This window comes from Semicossyphus pulcher, unplaced genomic scaffold, assembly GCF_022749685.1.
Source record: "Semicossyphus pulcher isolate SPU_LCO1_2020_fin unplaced genomic scaffold, fSemPul1.0.p SCAF_23, whole genome shotgun sequence".
NCBI classification, from domain to species: Eukaryota; Metazoa; Chordata; class Actinopteri; order Labriformes; family Labridae; genus Semicossyphus; species Semicossyphus pulcher.
Window position 1 is genome coordinate 10,699,862 of NW_027211697.1, and position 16,907 is coordinate 10,716,768.

Below are 16,907 nucleotides of genomic sequence, written 5' to 3' on the forward strand. Positions count from 1 at the left end.
AGTATAGAAATACTTTTTACAGTGTTTGCTGTTAATTTCGCAATTGCTGCCCTGTTCCCTGCTAGTCGAGGCTGAATGTTTGCCCCCACCCTGTGTGCCTACTCTGCCAGGTGGGTGTGGCCCTGTGAGTCACAGCTGCACAACGCATGCCAAAGTCAAACTTGAAAACACACACGGTGTGTTTCCACTTTGGAAGGCCGTTTGTGGAGAAGGTTTTTTTTTTTTTTCTTGCGTACTTGCATACTTTAGGACATTTATCTGGCTCTTTTTTTCAGTTTAACTTTCAGAAACACAATGTTCCTATTCTTTTGTCTTTTTTTCACACTCCCTTGTGAGTGAGTCACTTCCTGTTAGGCGCACTGCCAGTTGCAGGAACAACAGCAAGACTAACAGACTGTTTGTCCCTGTATTTTGCTTGTTTGCTTTTTTTTTTCTTCTTGAAACAAGGAAGCCTCTCTAAAGTTGACTTGCTAAGGACACACGCAGACACACATTGGGAAAGTGAGGAATATCCCCACAGTATTAATTTCAGGTTAAAAGTCGCTCAAGGACTGTTTGTTGTTTCCAAATGAATGTAGAAATGTCCCTCCCTGGCATTGACTGTCATGCAATATCACCTTTCACAAAACTCCTTTTTTTTCCTCCCCTATTTTCCCGCTCTTTCTTCTCCACTCTTCCCTCGTCGCTCCTTTCTGTCTCTCTCAGCTCCAGCTACTCCACCAGAGCGTTAGAGTTTGAGAAGGAGCACCAGATTGCTGCAGTGTACGAGTCGCCCAGGATGTCACGGCGGAGCCTGCGTCTGCAGACCAGTGCCCCTCACTATGACAATGGGAGCCTGGCTGATTACTCGCAGAACCACAGCAGCAGCAGCAGCTACGCCAGCAGCAGGAGAGAGACACGGTGAGACTAGCAATGGATACCAGCGCTCGTATATGTCAGCTTACCAAAGAGTATGAGTACAATCCATGTTGCATTCATTTATATTGGGTATTTGCAAGTGTTTAAGTGATTGTTTTTATGAAGTATCAAAACACTTGATGAATGACGACATCCCAAATGTCGCTACTTTGATTGAAGCGTTTTGTTTGAAGTTAAGCATCTTATAAAGCATTAAAGCTCCTGTGAGGCGTTTTGTTGCTGGTTATGAAACAGACTGAGATTAATTCTGATGACTCTGTCTGACCTACAAAAGCAAACCAGACCATCAGCGACAAGATTGATTATTTCTATATAGTTATTTTAATGCCTGAAACCGCTGGTGACGGGTAGTAGTCAGATGAAGCGATTAACTGCATGCTAGCTTTGTTTACATTTTCAAGGCCAAAAAAGTAAAGTGAGTGATACATATGACTGTTAAAGAAAGCAGGATGAGATTGTTTGTTTAAAAACCACCACTTCAGCACGTTACAGGACAAATCAGCAAAGACATAAGAGGTATGGCGTTGTCCACAGGGGGCGCCAAAATCAACACAAACTGAAAGTTCCTCACAGGAGCTTTAAATTAATTTCAGTTGCAGCTCTTTTTTTACATCATCAATTATCATACATTATTTAGAAACATTTCCACCTAATAAATCAGCGAGTTGTTTAGGTTACAATGTTAGAAGTTACATTTTGAAACAATGTGCTTCATTACAGATAAATAAAAATGATAGAATTTATACTTTTTAGGCTCATTACTAACACAGGCACAAAGCTAGCTGCCTGTCAACAGCAATGCAAACAGCAAATCCAGTAATTATTCTCACCGAGTCAACAACCAGCAAGGAGACTGAACTTTTACTTAATTTGTAAGAACACAGTATAACATCGTCTGTCCCCTGCCTTGTTAACTTAAAACCACACAGATAGGCAAGCATGATGAAGTTAAACCTTCACTGATGCTCGGCCCACTGTTTCCTTTCCAGCGACGGAATGAAAGTTGGAGACCTGGTTCCTTTACACTGATTTAGACTTACATCAGTAAACTCAATGCAAGACCTTTTTTACCACCGCAGCATTTGAACCTGAGCATCTGTGGGACGTTTCTGTTGACTACTGTAACTTTACAACCCATAGATAGCATGCGCTCCACTGTGTCCTCATTGTCTCAAACCAGCCAGACTTTTTCCCATGCATACATTACCCACAAGGCCAGATTTCTTAAAGGGGAAGACTTTTTTTCTGGGACTTGCAGACCAGGACTCTGTTCACTGACCGTTTGGTCAACTATTTGACTCTGTACTGGACTGTATACATGTAACAATACTCACACCTTCATGTGTCCTGTCTTTGCTCTCCCAGGACGCAGCGGAGCAAAAAGCAGCAGTCCAGTTCCGGCTCCCTGGCTTTATCCCTGAGCCAAGCCGCCACACCGCGGAAAACCCTCGCCTTCTCAGCCGTCAGCACCCCGATCAACAGCAGCAGCATTCAGGAAAGCAACAATGAGTCTGAGGCCTCGATGCTCACCCCCATCCTCGACCAGTCCCACCTGAGACAACGCACCATCACAACAACCACGACCACCTCCTCTTCTGTGGATGGACACTGGGGTCGGTTATGCTTTCACAAACTAATTCCGAAGTTACTTATTAATAAATTTCACCACTTCACTTTCCCACCAAGTTATATTTAGAGAGTAAATTTACTATATCCAAAGGGTCTCTCCCACAGTGTTCGAGGGATTAATTCATCCTGTATGACAAAGCATGTATGACTCATTCATATTATCTTTGGGATATCTACTTATGTTAAATAGTAACTGCACACTTAAACATGTTTTTGAGCTGTATCAATGCTGGTGTTGATATTGACTATTCTTACCAAATGTATAAAAATCTGCCTTTAATGGGTTGGAAATGGCTCAAACGCGCCATCTACTGTTTTAAATCCGCCCTGGACCTTGCCAGCCGTTGGTGACGTAGACGCGACCGTTTACATCATGAAATTTATTTTTAAAAAAAGGAAGTTAACGCCTGTCAATCAAAAGGGGGGCGGTACACCCCCCCGGCCCGCTTCTTTGAGAGGGAGTCTGTGAAACCACGCTCATTTTCAAATATATCCTCATCAAGACACATCATTCACTAGAGTTTACACTATTATTCGTACTTTCGCTAACATTAGCCTCATAGCTAACGTTACGTTACCACTCAGAGACTGCGCCCATTCTCTCTTGCCCTTGCGTTGCCTCGGCACCGAAAGCTCCGGCTTCAGGCGTTGGACCGCCACGGTTCTCCACCACACTAAAGTGCTCTTCAGGGGACTCTGGAGGGGAGAAGTCCTGCACCTCATAAGAGCTCTCTGTGGCATATGTGCCTTGTGACTCTGTGTCGCCTTTCTTCTCTGGCCAGGGGAGGGGGCGTCACCGAGCTGCCGGACACATAATGCATAACTCTGACACTGAGCACCTTTTTAAAGCAAAGAAAAGCATACTATCTTAGTCAGATCTTTGCACTCATACCTAATATGTTTTTTATTGTTTCCCCGTGTTTAAGAGTGAATGTGTGTGTATTTATTTGCGTTTATGCTGCTCCCATCAGGGAGGAGACACACCGCTGACCACAGCTCATCAACTATCAACGGCGATGCCAGTGCGTCAAAGTCCCACACCTCCCTCGGCAATGGTTACATCTGCAAAGACTGCTCTGTGCACTCTCACAAGACGGACTCCTTTATCACACAGTCTTCATCGTCATTATCATCATCGTCTCAGGCTGCTGTAGCTTCCTCAGACGGCTTCTCTTCCTCCTCGTCACCTTTCACAAGCATATACTCCAGAGACAGGAGTCGACGGAACAAGTCAGGTGAGAATGAAATGTCATACGTGAAATTAGAGCTCTTCTTCCTCGCTCTGACATGTTGAGATTATTGCAGCTGTTGATAATGAGAATATAATGGTAGTGAAATCTCTCTCCAGGTGTGCTGGTGTCTATGTCTAACACGTGTATGCGCTACAGCAAACGAGCCTTGGCCCCCATAGTGTCCTTAGTCACGCTGCTCGTCAACAATGTGCTCTGGCTGGGTTCAAGGGCCAAAAGCCCTCCAGGAAAAGGTATACAACAATGATGATCTTCATGCATTACCCATCATTCTCTGTCTTTTTCTGTCTTTCCTGGTGGCACTTTTTTGAGTCCCTCAGCTCGGAGCTGGAATAAAAACAATCTCCGCTCTGTTATTTCCTGTCTGAGCAGGCTTCTTGTCATCACTCTTAATATTTCCGGCTGAGTCATGGTCTATTTCTATTCCACATGAAACCTTAGTACATCTTCCCATAGCTTCCTGATGTTTACTCATCAACTCCACAACTCCTCCTCTTATCCCCCATTTTTATTTGTATTATTTCTGTGTTTCTAGCTGTGCCTCGACTCTGTATTTTGACTAACACGGATATTGGTTTGTCATCAGGTGTCCTTACATCGTTTTCTGACTCGATGAGACGAGCAGCGTCCTCAAGTTTGTCAACACTGTGGCTGCTTAAGCAAAACACCCTCCGCAGGGTGATGGGCAGCAGGTCCAAAGGCTATGAAGGACAAGGTACCGGCTGTTAGTACAAGTGGCAGAGGTTAAGGGTCACAGCTCCTGACATCTTGTGCTTTTCCTCTATTAATAAACCTGTTTCTCTCTTTCTTAAGCTCTGATTAGGGATAAAGATCTTCATAATGGGATTCATGTTATTAAATTGACTTTCAAGGCAGTATTGCTTTTCTCTCTGTTTCTTTCTCACTCCATCCTGTCTTCACTTTCACATTGGTGCTGTCTATTTCTGAAGCGGGAAGTATGCTAGGGACTAATTTTCAGCTGTAACGGGGAATCTACACAGGCAGCGTATTTATAGTGTATTTTTGACACGCGTGTGCCAGGAACCGCTGCAATGTTATTCGATGCTGCAACCTCCACCAGCCAGGCATGTTGCGCGGGAGGCGGGCGTAATACACGAGTGATGTTCCTGCTGCTCCGTTCGTTTTACGCGTCATTTTTCCTCACTGCTGCGCGTTAGTAAAGCATAGAAAGCCAGTTGTTTCCGGCAGACTGCACACGTTTTGCTGTCACTGCCGCCCCTATTTATGGACAGGAATCGTAACTACCATTGGCTAACTTTTAGACTCATCTTTACTGTGGTCGCAGCCGATGTGGGTTGCAAAATAGATGCTGCTGCGACACGTTCATCGGACGCTACAGTGTCGGTGTAGATTCCCCATAAGGCCCCTAACTACACCATCTAGCTAAATCAGACAAAGCTATCACATGTTAAAAGTGCACTTAAATCAGAACTCGCATATAACCCTGCTGTTTCCAAACTCCTCAGATGTGTTGTGCAGTCGGTATACAAAATGAGCACTTGGGTTAGCATGCACATAGTGTTTGACAGCATGCTCTGTTTGTGCAGGGCCATGTTTTATTTCCAGTATACTGCTGATTTAAGCTGCTTCTTTTCACAGCTGCAGAATAATTTGATCAACTCTAAAGCATCAGTTTCACCTCATTACTTTTTCTAGCAGTCGTCACTGTGCGTCCTCTCATGCATCTCTATTCTCATTTTCTCAGTGTAGACACAGAGCTCCTCTGCCGATTGGCGACATGTGCAGTTACTCTTCCTCTTCAACGACTTGTTCTTTCATTTCTTCATAGTTCTTTTCACAGGCAGACTTGTTATGTGAATCAATGTTTTGTTTGTATGTTGCAGCTCACTCAAGTTTCTGTGGAAGCATGAATGTGAAGGGTCTGGTGACGGAAGATGCATCACATCTTAAGCTCAACGGCTCCCTATGTAAGCAGACACACACGCACACGCACAGACACTTGCTTTCTCTCTGCACTAGTGTTCTTGCGGTAGTCGTGATTGACAGTGTTAATTATATGTGTGACCCGTGTGCGGACCAGTGAGCAGAGGTTGTGTGAACTGCTTTAAGCGGTCAGCAGTCTGTTGACCGTTGTGACCTGCAGATGCTTTTTAGGCAAGTTCACACCAAAGCGTGACCCAAGTGACGACCAAAATAACCTTAACAAGCTGCCTTCAGTTAGTTTTAGTTTTCATTTGGTGGTTTCACTCACAGTATACACAACAGATGACAGGGGTTAAAAAGATTTTTAGAAAAGGTCAAACATTGGTTCTTTTTCCTAATTATGTAAAATCCAGAATATAAAACGCAGTCTGTTTTGGGGGGTATTCTGGGGGGAAAAAGGTTTTCTATAGCTAATTATAACTAAACACTTGTACACAAGTTATTTCAACACTATTTCAATGTATTTTCATTTTAAAATGCATTCAAAACACACAAATTACAGCCTACCATCTGTTTTCGCCATGTCAAGATTGCAATCCCGCTAGCTAGCGGTGCTGTAGCTAGCGGTAGCTGGCAGCCTACGGTAACATTAATTGTTGTTAGGGTGGCGGCTGCAATGGCGATCATGGCGGTGCATGTCCGTGACGAAGCGTTGGCAACAAGAAAGTTAGTTTTTCTCGCTTAATACAGCGACGAAAACAGCACTGCAGCATATTGTACATAGGAGACACAGTAGCAGCTTGGACCCAGAAACAGTTTAATGCGGAGTCTGGACAGCGCCATCGTCTGGGTAAAATACTGTAACACAATAACATACCTCTCTGCATTTTATACTGGTATAATAGTCGCACCAGTATGTACGATGCAGCCCACATTTTAAGATAAAAAATAAAAAAAAGTATTTCAAGTGCGTCTTATACACTGAATTTTACAGTGATATAAAAATGTGATTGCTAAACTGCACATTTTTAACAGCATGTTGTATCAGTAGTAAATAAGTAATATCTGGTTTGAATGGTAAAGTGCACTTGGCACCATACTTGTAGAATCAGGCTGACACGTTACATTAAAGTTGAGTAACATCATTTTCGATCAGGAGTCATAACTGTGCAATGATTGCACGGGTGTGGTGTCCCTCATTCAGCTGTGCATGCCATCTGTCATCACATACAATATATTTCATATTGTGCAACATGCACGCAAATGGCCCGCTTTTATTTAGTATTGATTTATTTAATATTTTTATTTGTGTTGTTTTGCTTTAATTTATTGTTTTTGTTTTCATGCCTGTAAGCCACTGTGATGTCTTTTATTTACACATCCTTTCTTTTTCCGTTTGTCTGCCATCCATCATCTTGGCGCACGCAGGTGATGACTGTAAAGGGAAGCAGCATTCAGAGACGCACACCGTCCTCCTTACAAAGTCCTCCAGGCCTCAGCGCCTGGTGGGGGTGCTGTGGAGCGTTCTAGCTTACACAGGTTAAAACAGTACTTCACTTATGTTGATGCCAGCTTGCTAATATACTGTCACAAGGACAGGACTGATGAGTTCATAAGTCAACCTGTTAGTTGGTATCGACTACTCGTGCTGACATTTTTTCCTGCTTTCCCCTCGTCTTCAGGTTACTGCCTCCTGCAGCCGGGTTACTGTGTGGTGAGAGCAGGAAAAGCGTTGGGGACAGGAGCTGGGGCTGCGGTGCAGAGGCTGCTCTCACTGTTCTGGATGCTCCTGGCAGCTCCGGGTTGGTGGCACTTTTTCTTACCTCAGAAACTAATCATTGCTTCTGTCATGGGAAACAATCTCTGACTCTGATTTATCTGTTTTCATATTTAATTCATCTTGGCAGTGAAGGCAGGCAGGGGACTTCTGTGGTTTCTTGCAACAGGATGGTATCAGCTGGTTTCTCTCATGTCTCTTCTCAACGTCTTTTTTCTGACACGGTAAGAGCCTCGTTTGTCTTTCTGTACATTTAGGTTTTACAATATGTAGTGGCGATTCCAAAATGCTAAAGCGGTATTTTTACCATATGATATTATGCCATTATTGTGTTGTTTCTGCTGCCTCCATGTGGCCAAAAATCACTTATTGTCGGATACATTTTAAAGGGGCCATGTCTTTGAAATGAATATTCTCATATTTTCATGGGTTTCACATTTTTGGGTGTTTATCGTTCACAGTGAAGAAGTGAAAACTGCGTGTTTTCCCAGAATCACATCTTTAAAAAGGTCGCCTCTGAAACGGGCCGTTCAGAACAGCTGCAGGTTTCTACGTAGAACCTTGCTTTCGCTGAAATCGACCAATCATCTTTCACCGTCGTTCATCTCAGGCTGCCTTCTCGCACTCACTTGCAGTCAAGTTGTCAAGATTTCAGCTTACAATTCTGATACCTCCTGGCGATTCTGGCTCGAACATATAAGGCCGAATAACCGATCCTAGAGCAGCCATGTTTTCTACAGCTTTGTAGTGACAGTGCATGCGGATCGCATGTGTGGGGGAGGGGCTACGCAGTCGCTCCAAATACTGTCAGCCAATCGTGGCTAAGGTCTAACCTTTGAATGGCAAAACGTCTTGTTCGTTTCAGGAAGAAGGAGAGGCTCCGAAAAATAATTAAAATATGTATACAATTTTTAAAATGAAACAAACTTTACCAACGTGATTCAAAAACACATTACAATAATAGAAAATTTATTGCGGAGCTAAAATATGTCCCCTTTAAAAACAGTTTCAGTTTGAACAAAAAATGTTGGTCATTTAGCTTTTCAACAACAGGTTTGTTTTAAGCAATAGCTACTCTAAAAATTATTTTGAAATTCACAAATGTATTACACTATTTTTAGTTTATTTAATCTTCTAGTAAAGTAACATTTTCAGAGCTGTGGAAGCAAATATGATGGATTTAAATCCCTTTATCTTGAAATACTGCATTTTGATTCATTATTCAAAACCTCTAGTCATCAGGAACGGTGCTTGCTTGCTTTTTCAGGAGTTCAGGAGTTCCTTGTCTTTTTCTTCTGACAGCACAAACTTCTGTCCGTTCCGGTTTATCTGACGAGTGTGTGACTCTGTGTTTCAGATGCCTTCCCAAGCTCTGGAAACTCCTGCTGCTCCTTTTGCCTCTCCTGCTCCTCCTTGGTGAGTTCATAAGACACAGGTGTAACCCATTTAGTGAGCACATGCAGAGAAAAATTGCTCTGTAGTGAAAGAGTAGGTGTCCTAACCAGCACGCATCCCCAGAGTCTGCTGCATATCCCGATTCAGGTCAGCTCTACTGGGCTTCTAGTGCGTTACTTCCCTCCCTGTTTCAGCACCTCTCGCACACACTTACACAGCAACAAACACAAATATTTACTTTAATTCTTTGGGTACTTGTTGAACTGCTCCATAGTTTACATACTTGTCTCTTGCATCATTAATTTTATTAGTAGATAAGTCTGTATGTGCTTGTTTCAACACTTGATGCAGCTACTGTTTCAGATTTTTGAATGTAAGGAAATCAGTTTTTACAGCTGCAGATTTACATTAAATTTAGTATTCTAGATCTTGTGCTTTACTTTATTACCTTTTTATTTACAATTACATTTTTGCTGACAGGGACATTGACACATTGTGAGTTTGTTTTGAACGACCAAACCAGGAGACGAAGGAGGTTAAACCCTCACTGTCTGTTGTCTTTACGCAGCTTTATGGTTGTGGGGTCCGTCCACTGCTGCCCTGCTCGCCTACCTCCCAGCCATAAACCTAACAGAGTGGCGTCCTGCCTCTCCCTTCGCCATCCTCTCCAACTTGGTGCCAGCTTCTGCTCCAGTTCCTGCCTCTGTCCCCGTCCCCGTCCCTGCTCCAGAGACTCCGTACGAGCGAACCCAAGCCACCCCCGTCTCCCAGGCACCGGTAAGATACAGAGATGAAACAATGAAAATCACGTTCTGTACGCTGCAGCGTTTTAGCAGCGCTCTCTTACCACGCAATTGCAGTTGTTTTCTTTTTTAATTGAATTTCCAACCCTCTCCTCTTCTCCTCCGTTCTCCTCCTCAGCCCGTTCTTCCCCCCGTGGCCGTCTCTAGCGTGGACCTAGAACGCCTTGAACGTGTAGAGCAGCAACTAGCCCTGCTGTGGGATCGAGTCAAGCAAGGCGACCAGAAGCAGGAGCAGCATCATGGGGACGTTTTGGGTCTCTACAGCACCCTGAAGGAGCAGCTCCACACTCAGACCGACAGGGAGAGCCTGGGACTGTGGGTGTCCTCCCTGCTGGAGCAGAGACTGGGTGTGTTACGAGGAGAGCTGGATAAGGAGAACACAAACAGGGCGCAGGTATTGATATGAGTATAGGTTTCGAGTTTTTACGTGATAGTTTGATACAGATGTGTAGCTGTTTCTCACTTTTTTTCTCTACGTTCCCTCTCCATGCAGAGTGAAGAGCAGCAGAAACAGCACCAAGAGACTCACACATTACGGCTGGCTGATGTGGAGCTGCTGCTCAATGCTCTGGCTGCCAAAACTGAGGTATGCACCGCAGCTCCACTGCCTCCACTTAGAAAACACATTGAAAACATGCATGGGGAGAAATGTGCAGGATTGCTTTTTCTATAACGTATTTTGATTTGTGTTGTTTTTAGGCGAAGCATACACTTATGTTAGTGTGATTTCCAATCGTCAATGACTACAGATTTTTCCGTCATGAATGATTCGTTCAAAAATAACTAATTTAGTTTAATTCCATGCATTGATTCGTTCCTGCCGTTCATTAAATTCTCTCTTGCTTGATGTTAAACTGACAATCTCGAAGATTTCAGTTTCATTCTCTTGAGCGCCACCTAATGGCAACAATCTGTAAATGGAGGACACTTCCCAATTTAACCAGACATCTACAGCTGGCTCCCTTGTGTCTGTTAAGTCACTATCTATTGCCAAATGAGATACCACAATGGTTGTTGATGAAAGCCTTTGCATTTGCAGTATATAGTATTATTAATGAATAAGTGTAAAAAATCACAAGCGGCGCCCAGTTAGTGACGTGGTTGGTCTGCCGGAGAGGGTAGGCGGAGCTAAGCGAGCGTTGCGAGTAAACAGTAATCTACTATGGCTGAACAAACAAAGAAAAGATGGATGACTACAGATGCAACTTCAAAAATAAGTGAAAATCCAAAGAAAAAGAAACAAACTCGATGCTCAGAGGAAGGCAAACGAAAAGGAAAGCGAGGAAAATCAAGAGTTACAATTGGCGCCAACTGACGTCTGGTTAAATGGAGATTGAATCTTTAAAGAAAATCTGAGTAGATAAATCATAAATGCAAGCAAGCACAAGATTATAATCCACAATAAAGTACACAATAGAAGAAGAAAGGTCCAATTAAACATATCAGGAACACACAAAGGCAGGACAACACAAAGCCCAAAGTCTAAGAACTCACCCACACAAAACTATTTTAATAGCATGAGATAATGAGACATAGACCACAGTCATACAGGAATCTGTGTTAATTAGACAAACAAATATCATGGCAAGCTCAAACAGGTGAGCCAGACAGGTTAGGGCAAACAAAACCAGGTATGAAGGCCGATCTGAGTCAGTTTTGAAGCACAAAACACCAATTGTGTTGAATCAAATATCTAATGGACGTGTGTTCCTTTGAGGAATGTGCAGTTATTATCATTTGTTTCTCTGTCATAATGAGTTTTTAGAAAGTGAGGGTTTATATTTGCTGTCTGTGTTTCAGTAATCCTTAAACATGATTTGTGTTGTAGGAGCTGCAGCAGAAGCAGCAGCAGCAGTATGAGCACCAGAAGCGGCGAGAACAGGAGAAAGAGGTTTCAACTCCAGCAGCAGACCTGCCCCCAGTCAGGTATGAGAACCAGGAGGAAAAGTGAACCTTAAAATCCACACGCTTTCTTCAAGATAATGGCAGCTCACATGTATATTCTTTCTTTGATTCAGTGTTGGTGTAAAGCAGGAGGATCATGATGCTCTGCTAGTGGAAGTGCAGAGACTTGAGGTGGAGCTGGGTAAAATCAGACAGGACCTGCAGGGTGTTTTGGGATGTAAGGGCAAGTGTGAGCAGCTGGAAACACTGCAGGAGACGGTGAGCAACACAAATATTGACTCAAGTAAACCCGATCTTAATGTGCGACTTTATTGACATCCATTTTCTATAACATATCTGTGTTTACCTTTCCCAGATATCAGCCCAGGTGTCCTCTCAGGTGTCCTCCCAGGTGCGCAAGGAGTTGCAGGCTCTGTTCTTCGGCAGCGGTGGGTCAGGGGAGCAGCAGGGAGAGGTGCCCGAGTCGCTGCTCCTCTGGCTGTCTCAGCGCTACGTTAGCACACCCGACCTGCAGGCCTCACTGGCCTCACTGGAGATGAACATCCTGAGAAACGTGTCCCTGCAGCTGGAGCAGAACCGGGCTCAAACCCTGGGTGAGGCCGAGTCTCAAGCCAAGAGCATCGTTCAGACGGTAACCGGGAGCGTCCGGCACACTGCCGCTGCTGAGGGGCTGACAGAAGAGGTAATGAATGTACACTGTTGTTAATATCGTCATGGCTTTGGCTGTTCATCTTAATCACATAACCCAAGGAGAGCAGCTTTAAGTTGTTGTGTTTTGTGTTGTGGTTTCTACCCAGCAAGTGAAGCTAATTGTCCAAAACGCTTTGAGGCTCTACTCCCAGGATCGCACAGGCCAGGTGGACTACGCCTTGGAGTCTGGAGGTAAGACAGAAGCCTCATATCCACATTAGTTCCTGTCCTTCCTGTGCCTTCAGGGATTAGCAATCAAACTGCTCCATAACATAGTACAGCTCTCTAATGTACTCTTACGTAATGAGGGTGCAGGCATTAGTCAAGCCAGAGGACAACAGGGTATTAGCAGCTGAAGCTCAGGGTTCATTGTCATTTGTGTTACTGAGCAGTCTGTTGACCTACATGGGAGAGACACAACACAGGAGGCACAGGCATTGAGATGTTGTGGTAGCCTGATGGTTAAATAAAACCCCAATCATTTCAGCAAAATTGGTTTGATTTTATATTCTCCTCTCTCTCCTGATTGTTTCTGTCTTCAGACTAACATGCCGGAAAATTCCGACTTAATTTTCAGCGTCATTATTATTTCCTCCTCCGTGTGTGTTTAGGTGGAAGCATTCTCAGCACTCGCTGCTCAGAGACGTATGAGACCAAGACGGCCCTCATGAGTCTGTTCGGCTTGCCCCTCTGGTACTTCTCCCAGTCTCCACGCGTTGTCATCCAGGTGAGCCTCACCGTGAGAGTCTTGTGACTCAGGGATGGGAGGTTTTGAGACGCCCCTATTTATCACAAACCAAGTTTTTATTACAACAAAAACGAGGTTGATTATTATTTTGCATGGATTGTGCACAAAATGAAACTAAAGTGATTTCAGAAATGTTATGCACAAATATAACACGTGGCAAAAATACACATGAACTATTTAAGGCCAGGGGTTTATTGATTACTTAAGATTAATTACTTCATCATTGATTTGAAAAGGTACCAGAAGCACATTTAAAGAGGTTACTTCTCATGCAGAAATTAACAAAAAACAAAACAGAGCAGATCATCATAATGAAAGGGTAAAGAAAAGGCAGTAATTGGTGAATAACATTAACCACAAGGCAGGAAGTGTCTGATACTACACATTTCTTGGGGGAGGACCCTCACACCTCTGCATGATATCTGTCCAGTGGGTGGTGGTAGTTTATCTAAAATTAAAACACAAATATTTTTGTTTTAGGAAGAATTTTACTTCCTGTATTTCCCTGTAAGCCTCGTATAAGCTTCACATTGTCTTTAGCATATATGTTTACTTAGAGTAAGTGGTCTGAGTTTCTTTTAATGGCAGAAATAACAGCAATTAAAACCTGTTTGGCTGAAATACAATAGTCAGGTGCCAATATATAGATTCAGACTACCTCTCGTTAAAGCTCATTATGAAAGCGATAAAGGTGACATATTTTAGCTATGCAATCAATTTTCTATTATTCGAACGTGTTTTTGAATCACGTTGGTAAAGTTTTTCGTTTTAAAAATTGTATACATACTTTTAATTATTTGTCGGAGCCTCTCCTTCCTCCTGAAGTGAACAAGCCGTTTTTGCCATTCGAAGGTTAGACCTTATCCTAATGCTAAGCTAGGTAAGCTAATGCTAAGTTGAGATCTTGAAAATGACTTGACTACAAGCTAGAGCAAAAGGCAGCCTGAGGTGAACGACGGTGAATGCTGATTGGTTGATTTCAGCCAAAGCAAGGTTCTGCGTAGAAACCTGCAGCTGTTCTGAACGGCCCATTTCAGAGGCAACCTTTTTAAAAATGTAATTCTGGAAAAACACAGAATTATGCAGTTTTCACTTTTTCACTGTGAACAAAAAAACAAAATGTGAAACCCATGAACATATGAGAATATCCGTTACAAAGATACGGCCCCTTTAAGCTCGTAGAAGAGCTTAGGAACTACAATATTAATAAACTACTTGTGTCATTTAACGATATTAGGGAAGAAACTGTGATATAGCTGTTATAAAACTTAACTTGGCATTTCTCCCGTCCTCAGCCTGATGTGTATCCTGGAAACTGCTGGGCATTTAAAGGCTCTCAGGGCTACCTAGTGATTCGGTTGTCTCTGAGGATCCTGCCCACATCCTTCTGCGTGGAGCACATCCCCAAGGCTTTGTCCCCGACTGGAAACATCACCAGCGCCCCACGAAACTTCACTGTTTTTGTAAGAAACATACCAACATATATTTAATCATGCTAGCATTAGTGATTTTCTGTTTCCACTGACTTTTTGTTTTGTTTTTTCGGACAGGGTCTAGATGACGAGTACCAGGAGGAAGGGAAGCTGCTGGGGAACTACATATACCAGGATGATGGAGAGTCACTGCAAACATTTCCTGTCATGGTAACAATAGTCCTCGTCCTGTTACAAATCGATCCGTTCTTGTCTGCCGGCATGTTCTGAATATTCCCTTCTTCTCTTTCAGGAGCAAAATGACAAGACCTTCCAGATCATCGAGGTGCGGGTGATGTCTAACTGGGGTCATCCAGAATACACCTGCATGTACCGCTTCAGAGTCCATGGAGAACCTCGGCCTCAGTGAACACTACACACACCAATCATATATGACATATCATCCTATCTGTACATAGCTCTCGCCAACTTCTTAAAAACGGAGGGGACTCGGAAGTAAATTATGGACATTGTTGTATGAAAGACATGAAGACACAGAAGTTGTGGATTGTAAAAGGAATGTGCTCAGACTGAATCATGAACATGTGTTTTGCAATATTGAAAGAATCACAGGAAAGTCTGTATGGGAACTGTCAATGATTGCAGAAGAAGAGAAGCACGGAAAAAACAGAAACCCAGTCCCCTTTTTTGAAAAGGTCTCTTGCACTGAATAAGCCGGTGATGGCGGCAGGCTCCATGCTGAGCGAACATATCCATCCCCCTTTTTGGCACCTTCTTCTTCCACAGGAAGGTGGACGGTTGAAATGGGGGGGATCAAGGACTCATCTCCAACATTTCTTTACACACTGCATCTCAGCCTGATTTGGTTTCTGTTCTTAGTCACCCATATTATTTTTTGTAAGTCTTCTTTTTTAGGATCAAAGCCACTACACCTTTGCATGTGATGCTATCAAGGCATGTCACTCCCTTTGTTGCTGTTTAGTCTCTACAATGACTGTAACTGAGCTGTTTGGGCAGCCTGCAGGTGGGAACACACCCATACAGGACAAGAAAGATTCACTACATTTGTGGGCCGGCATCGTGCATCCACGCAGCCATAACTACAACGTCTTCTTTTGGAATTGAACACGCCGCCTATGGACAGGCTCTAAATGTGTTGAAGCTCCATGCAAGTCATCCTTTAACTTCCCAGCAACACTATTTAACCACTGACCTGAGCTCTGTGTGTTCAGAGTATCAGGAAGCTCCTCACTATGTACAAAATATGTGTATGGTTATGGCTGGACCCCAGGATTAATTCTAGCATGTGACTCCTCTCGTAACAGAACTTGCATCATGTATTTACACTAGAGTTTGTCCTCTCTGAAGGTTTGAGTCCTGCGCCCTGGTCTCAATACTGCAAATCAATTCTAAAAGATAAATGATATAAGTGCTCCTGTAGACAAAAGTAGGATTTTTTTTTTGTTTCTATGAGGAGGGAGCTCAGTCTGCCTCCCTCTGGCTTAGTTATAAACGTCCTCCTCACATGGGCTCCCTTTATTCTGAAAACCTGAAGGAATGTAATCTGTATATTTCATTGTTGATAGTCGGTCCTTTATAATATCCGCTTTTATCAGTGTTGCTTTATAAAAAAATATCCTATTATTGTATTACTACCATTGTTTCTACTGTTACTCATTGTGTTTTGCTTTTTTCGTTTTGATTTTGGGGGGTTAATAATGTAAGAGGATGCACTGCAACAACTTGTTAGAGGAATGTTTGTGGCACAGGTCTTCACAATTTGTTAAAAAATGGGGGGTGTCTAAAATTGGGAATTCTAAAATGTTATGTATAAAAATGTTTTGTTCACAATCTTATTTATTAACAGGTTAATTAGTGACTGCAAGATATGAGTTACTTCGATGTATATTTTGTCAAAAGCTGTTCAGTGCATTTTGAAACCATCTTGGGACTTTTTTTAAGATAAAAGGCTATTTTTGTTCAGTCATGAGATGACTTAACTGCTTTGGAATATATTCCAATAAAGACTTTAATTTTGAAGAACCTCTCTGAATAAGTTAATCATAGTTTAAGACAGATTTATATCCTCGTTTCATCAATATCATTACGATTGTTTATGGTTGATACTTGATGGCCTTCGCCTGTGTTTTTTGAAAGGTAACATACTTGAAATAAAATGTAGTCTGCTGCCCTCTTGCGGCGAATATCGGAACGATTGATATTAAAAAGATTGTAAGTTTTAAGGATAACTTATGGGGCGATATTTTGTTTAATTATTCACCCTTAAGTCTTTGTGTTACAACTATCGGTTTGGATGATCGGGAGAGCCTAGAATCCCGTTAGTATCGAATTACTAATTAACGTCAGGGAACAGTCACTTTGCAAATTAATCCGTTTCCGGTGAGCCGTCCTCATGTATCCAAACGCTGTTTAGATTTAGGCTACTTTTCTGTT

General features: G+C 42.9%; 1 protein-coding gene across 6 annotated transcripts in view; it reads left to right on the top strand.

Moving 5' to 3' along the window:
- Positions 1-16,496, top strand: part of sun1b (Sad1 and UNC84 domain containing 1b) — a 35,491-nt gene extending 18,995 nt beyond the window's left edge. For 4 of the 6 annotated variants that reach the window (XM_069674196.1, XM_069674192.1, XM_069674193.1 and 1 more), the window contains 21 exons: positions 706-900; positions 2,284-2,531; positions 3,519-3,782; positions 3,896-4,030; positions 4,384-4,512; positions 5,663-5,746; positions 7,131-7,241; positions 7,385-7,504; positions 7,610-7,703; positions 8,837-8,895; positions 9,443-9,651; positions 9,796-10,071; positions 10,171-10,263; positions 11,506-11,603; positions 11,696-11,840; positions 11,938-12,264; positions 12,380-12,464; positions 12,884-12,999; positions 14,316-14,483; positions 14,571-14,663; positions 14,746-16,496. In XM_069674196.1, coding sequence (XP_069530297.1) covers positions 779-900; positions 2,284-2,531; positions 3,519-3,782; positions 3,896-4,030; positions 4,384-4,512; positions 5,663-5,746; positions 7,131-7,241; positions 7,385-7,504; positions 7,610-7,703; positions 8,837-8,895; positions 9,443-9,651; positions 9,796-10,071; positions 10,171-10,263; positions 11,506-11,603; positions 11,696-11,840; positions 11,938-12,264; positions 12,380-12,464; positions 12,884-12,999; positions 14,316-14,483; positions 14,571-14,663; positions 14,746-14,862 — 3,093 coding nt within the window. In that variant the 5' untranslated portion in view covers positions 706-778 and the 3' untranslated portion in view covers positions 14,863-16,496. The remainder of the gene's footprint in view (positions 1-705; positions 901-2,283; positions 2,532-3,518; positions 3,783-3,895; positions 4,031-4,383; positions 4,513-5,662; positions 5,747-7,130; positions 7,242-7,384; positions 7,505-7,609; positions 7,704-8,836; positions 8,896-9,442; positions 9,652-9,795; positions 10,072-10,170; positions 10,264-11,505; positions 11,604-11,695; positions 11,841-11,937; positions 12,265-12,379; positions 12,465-12,883; positions 13,000-14,315; positions 14,484-14,570; positions 14,664-14,745) is intronic. The other 2 variants (XM_069674194.1, XM_069674195.1) reach the window with 2 other exon arrangements.
- The last annotated feature ends 411 nt before the right edge of the window (positions 16,497-16,907 follow it).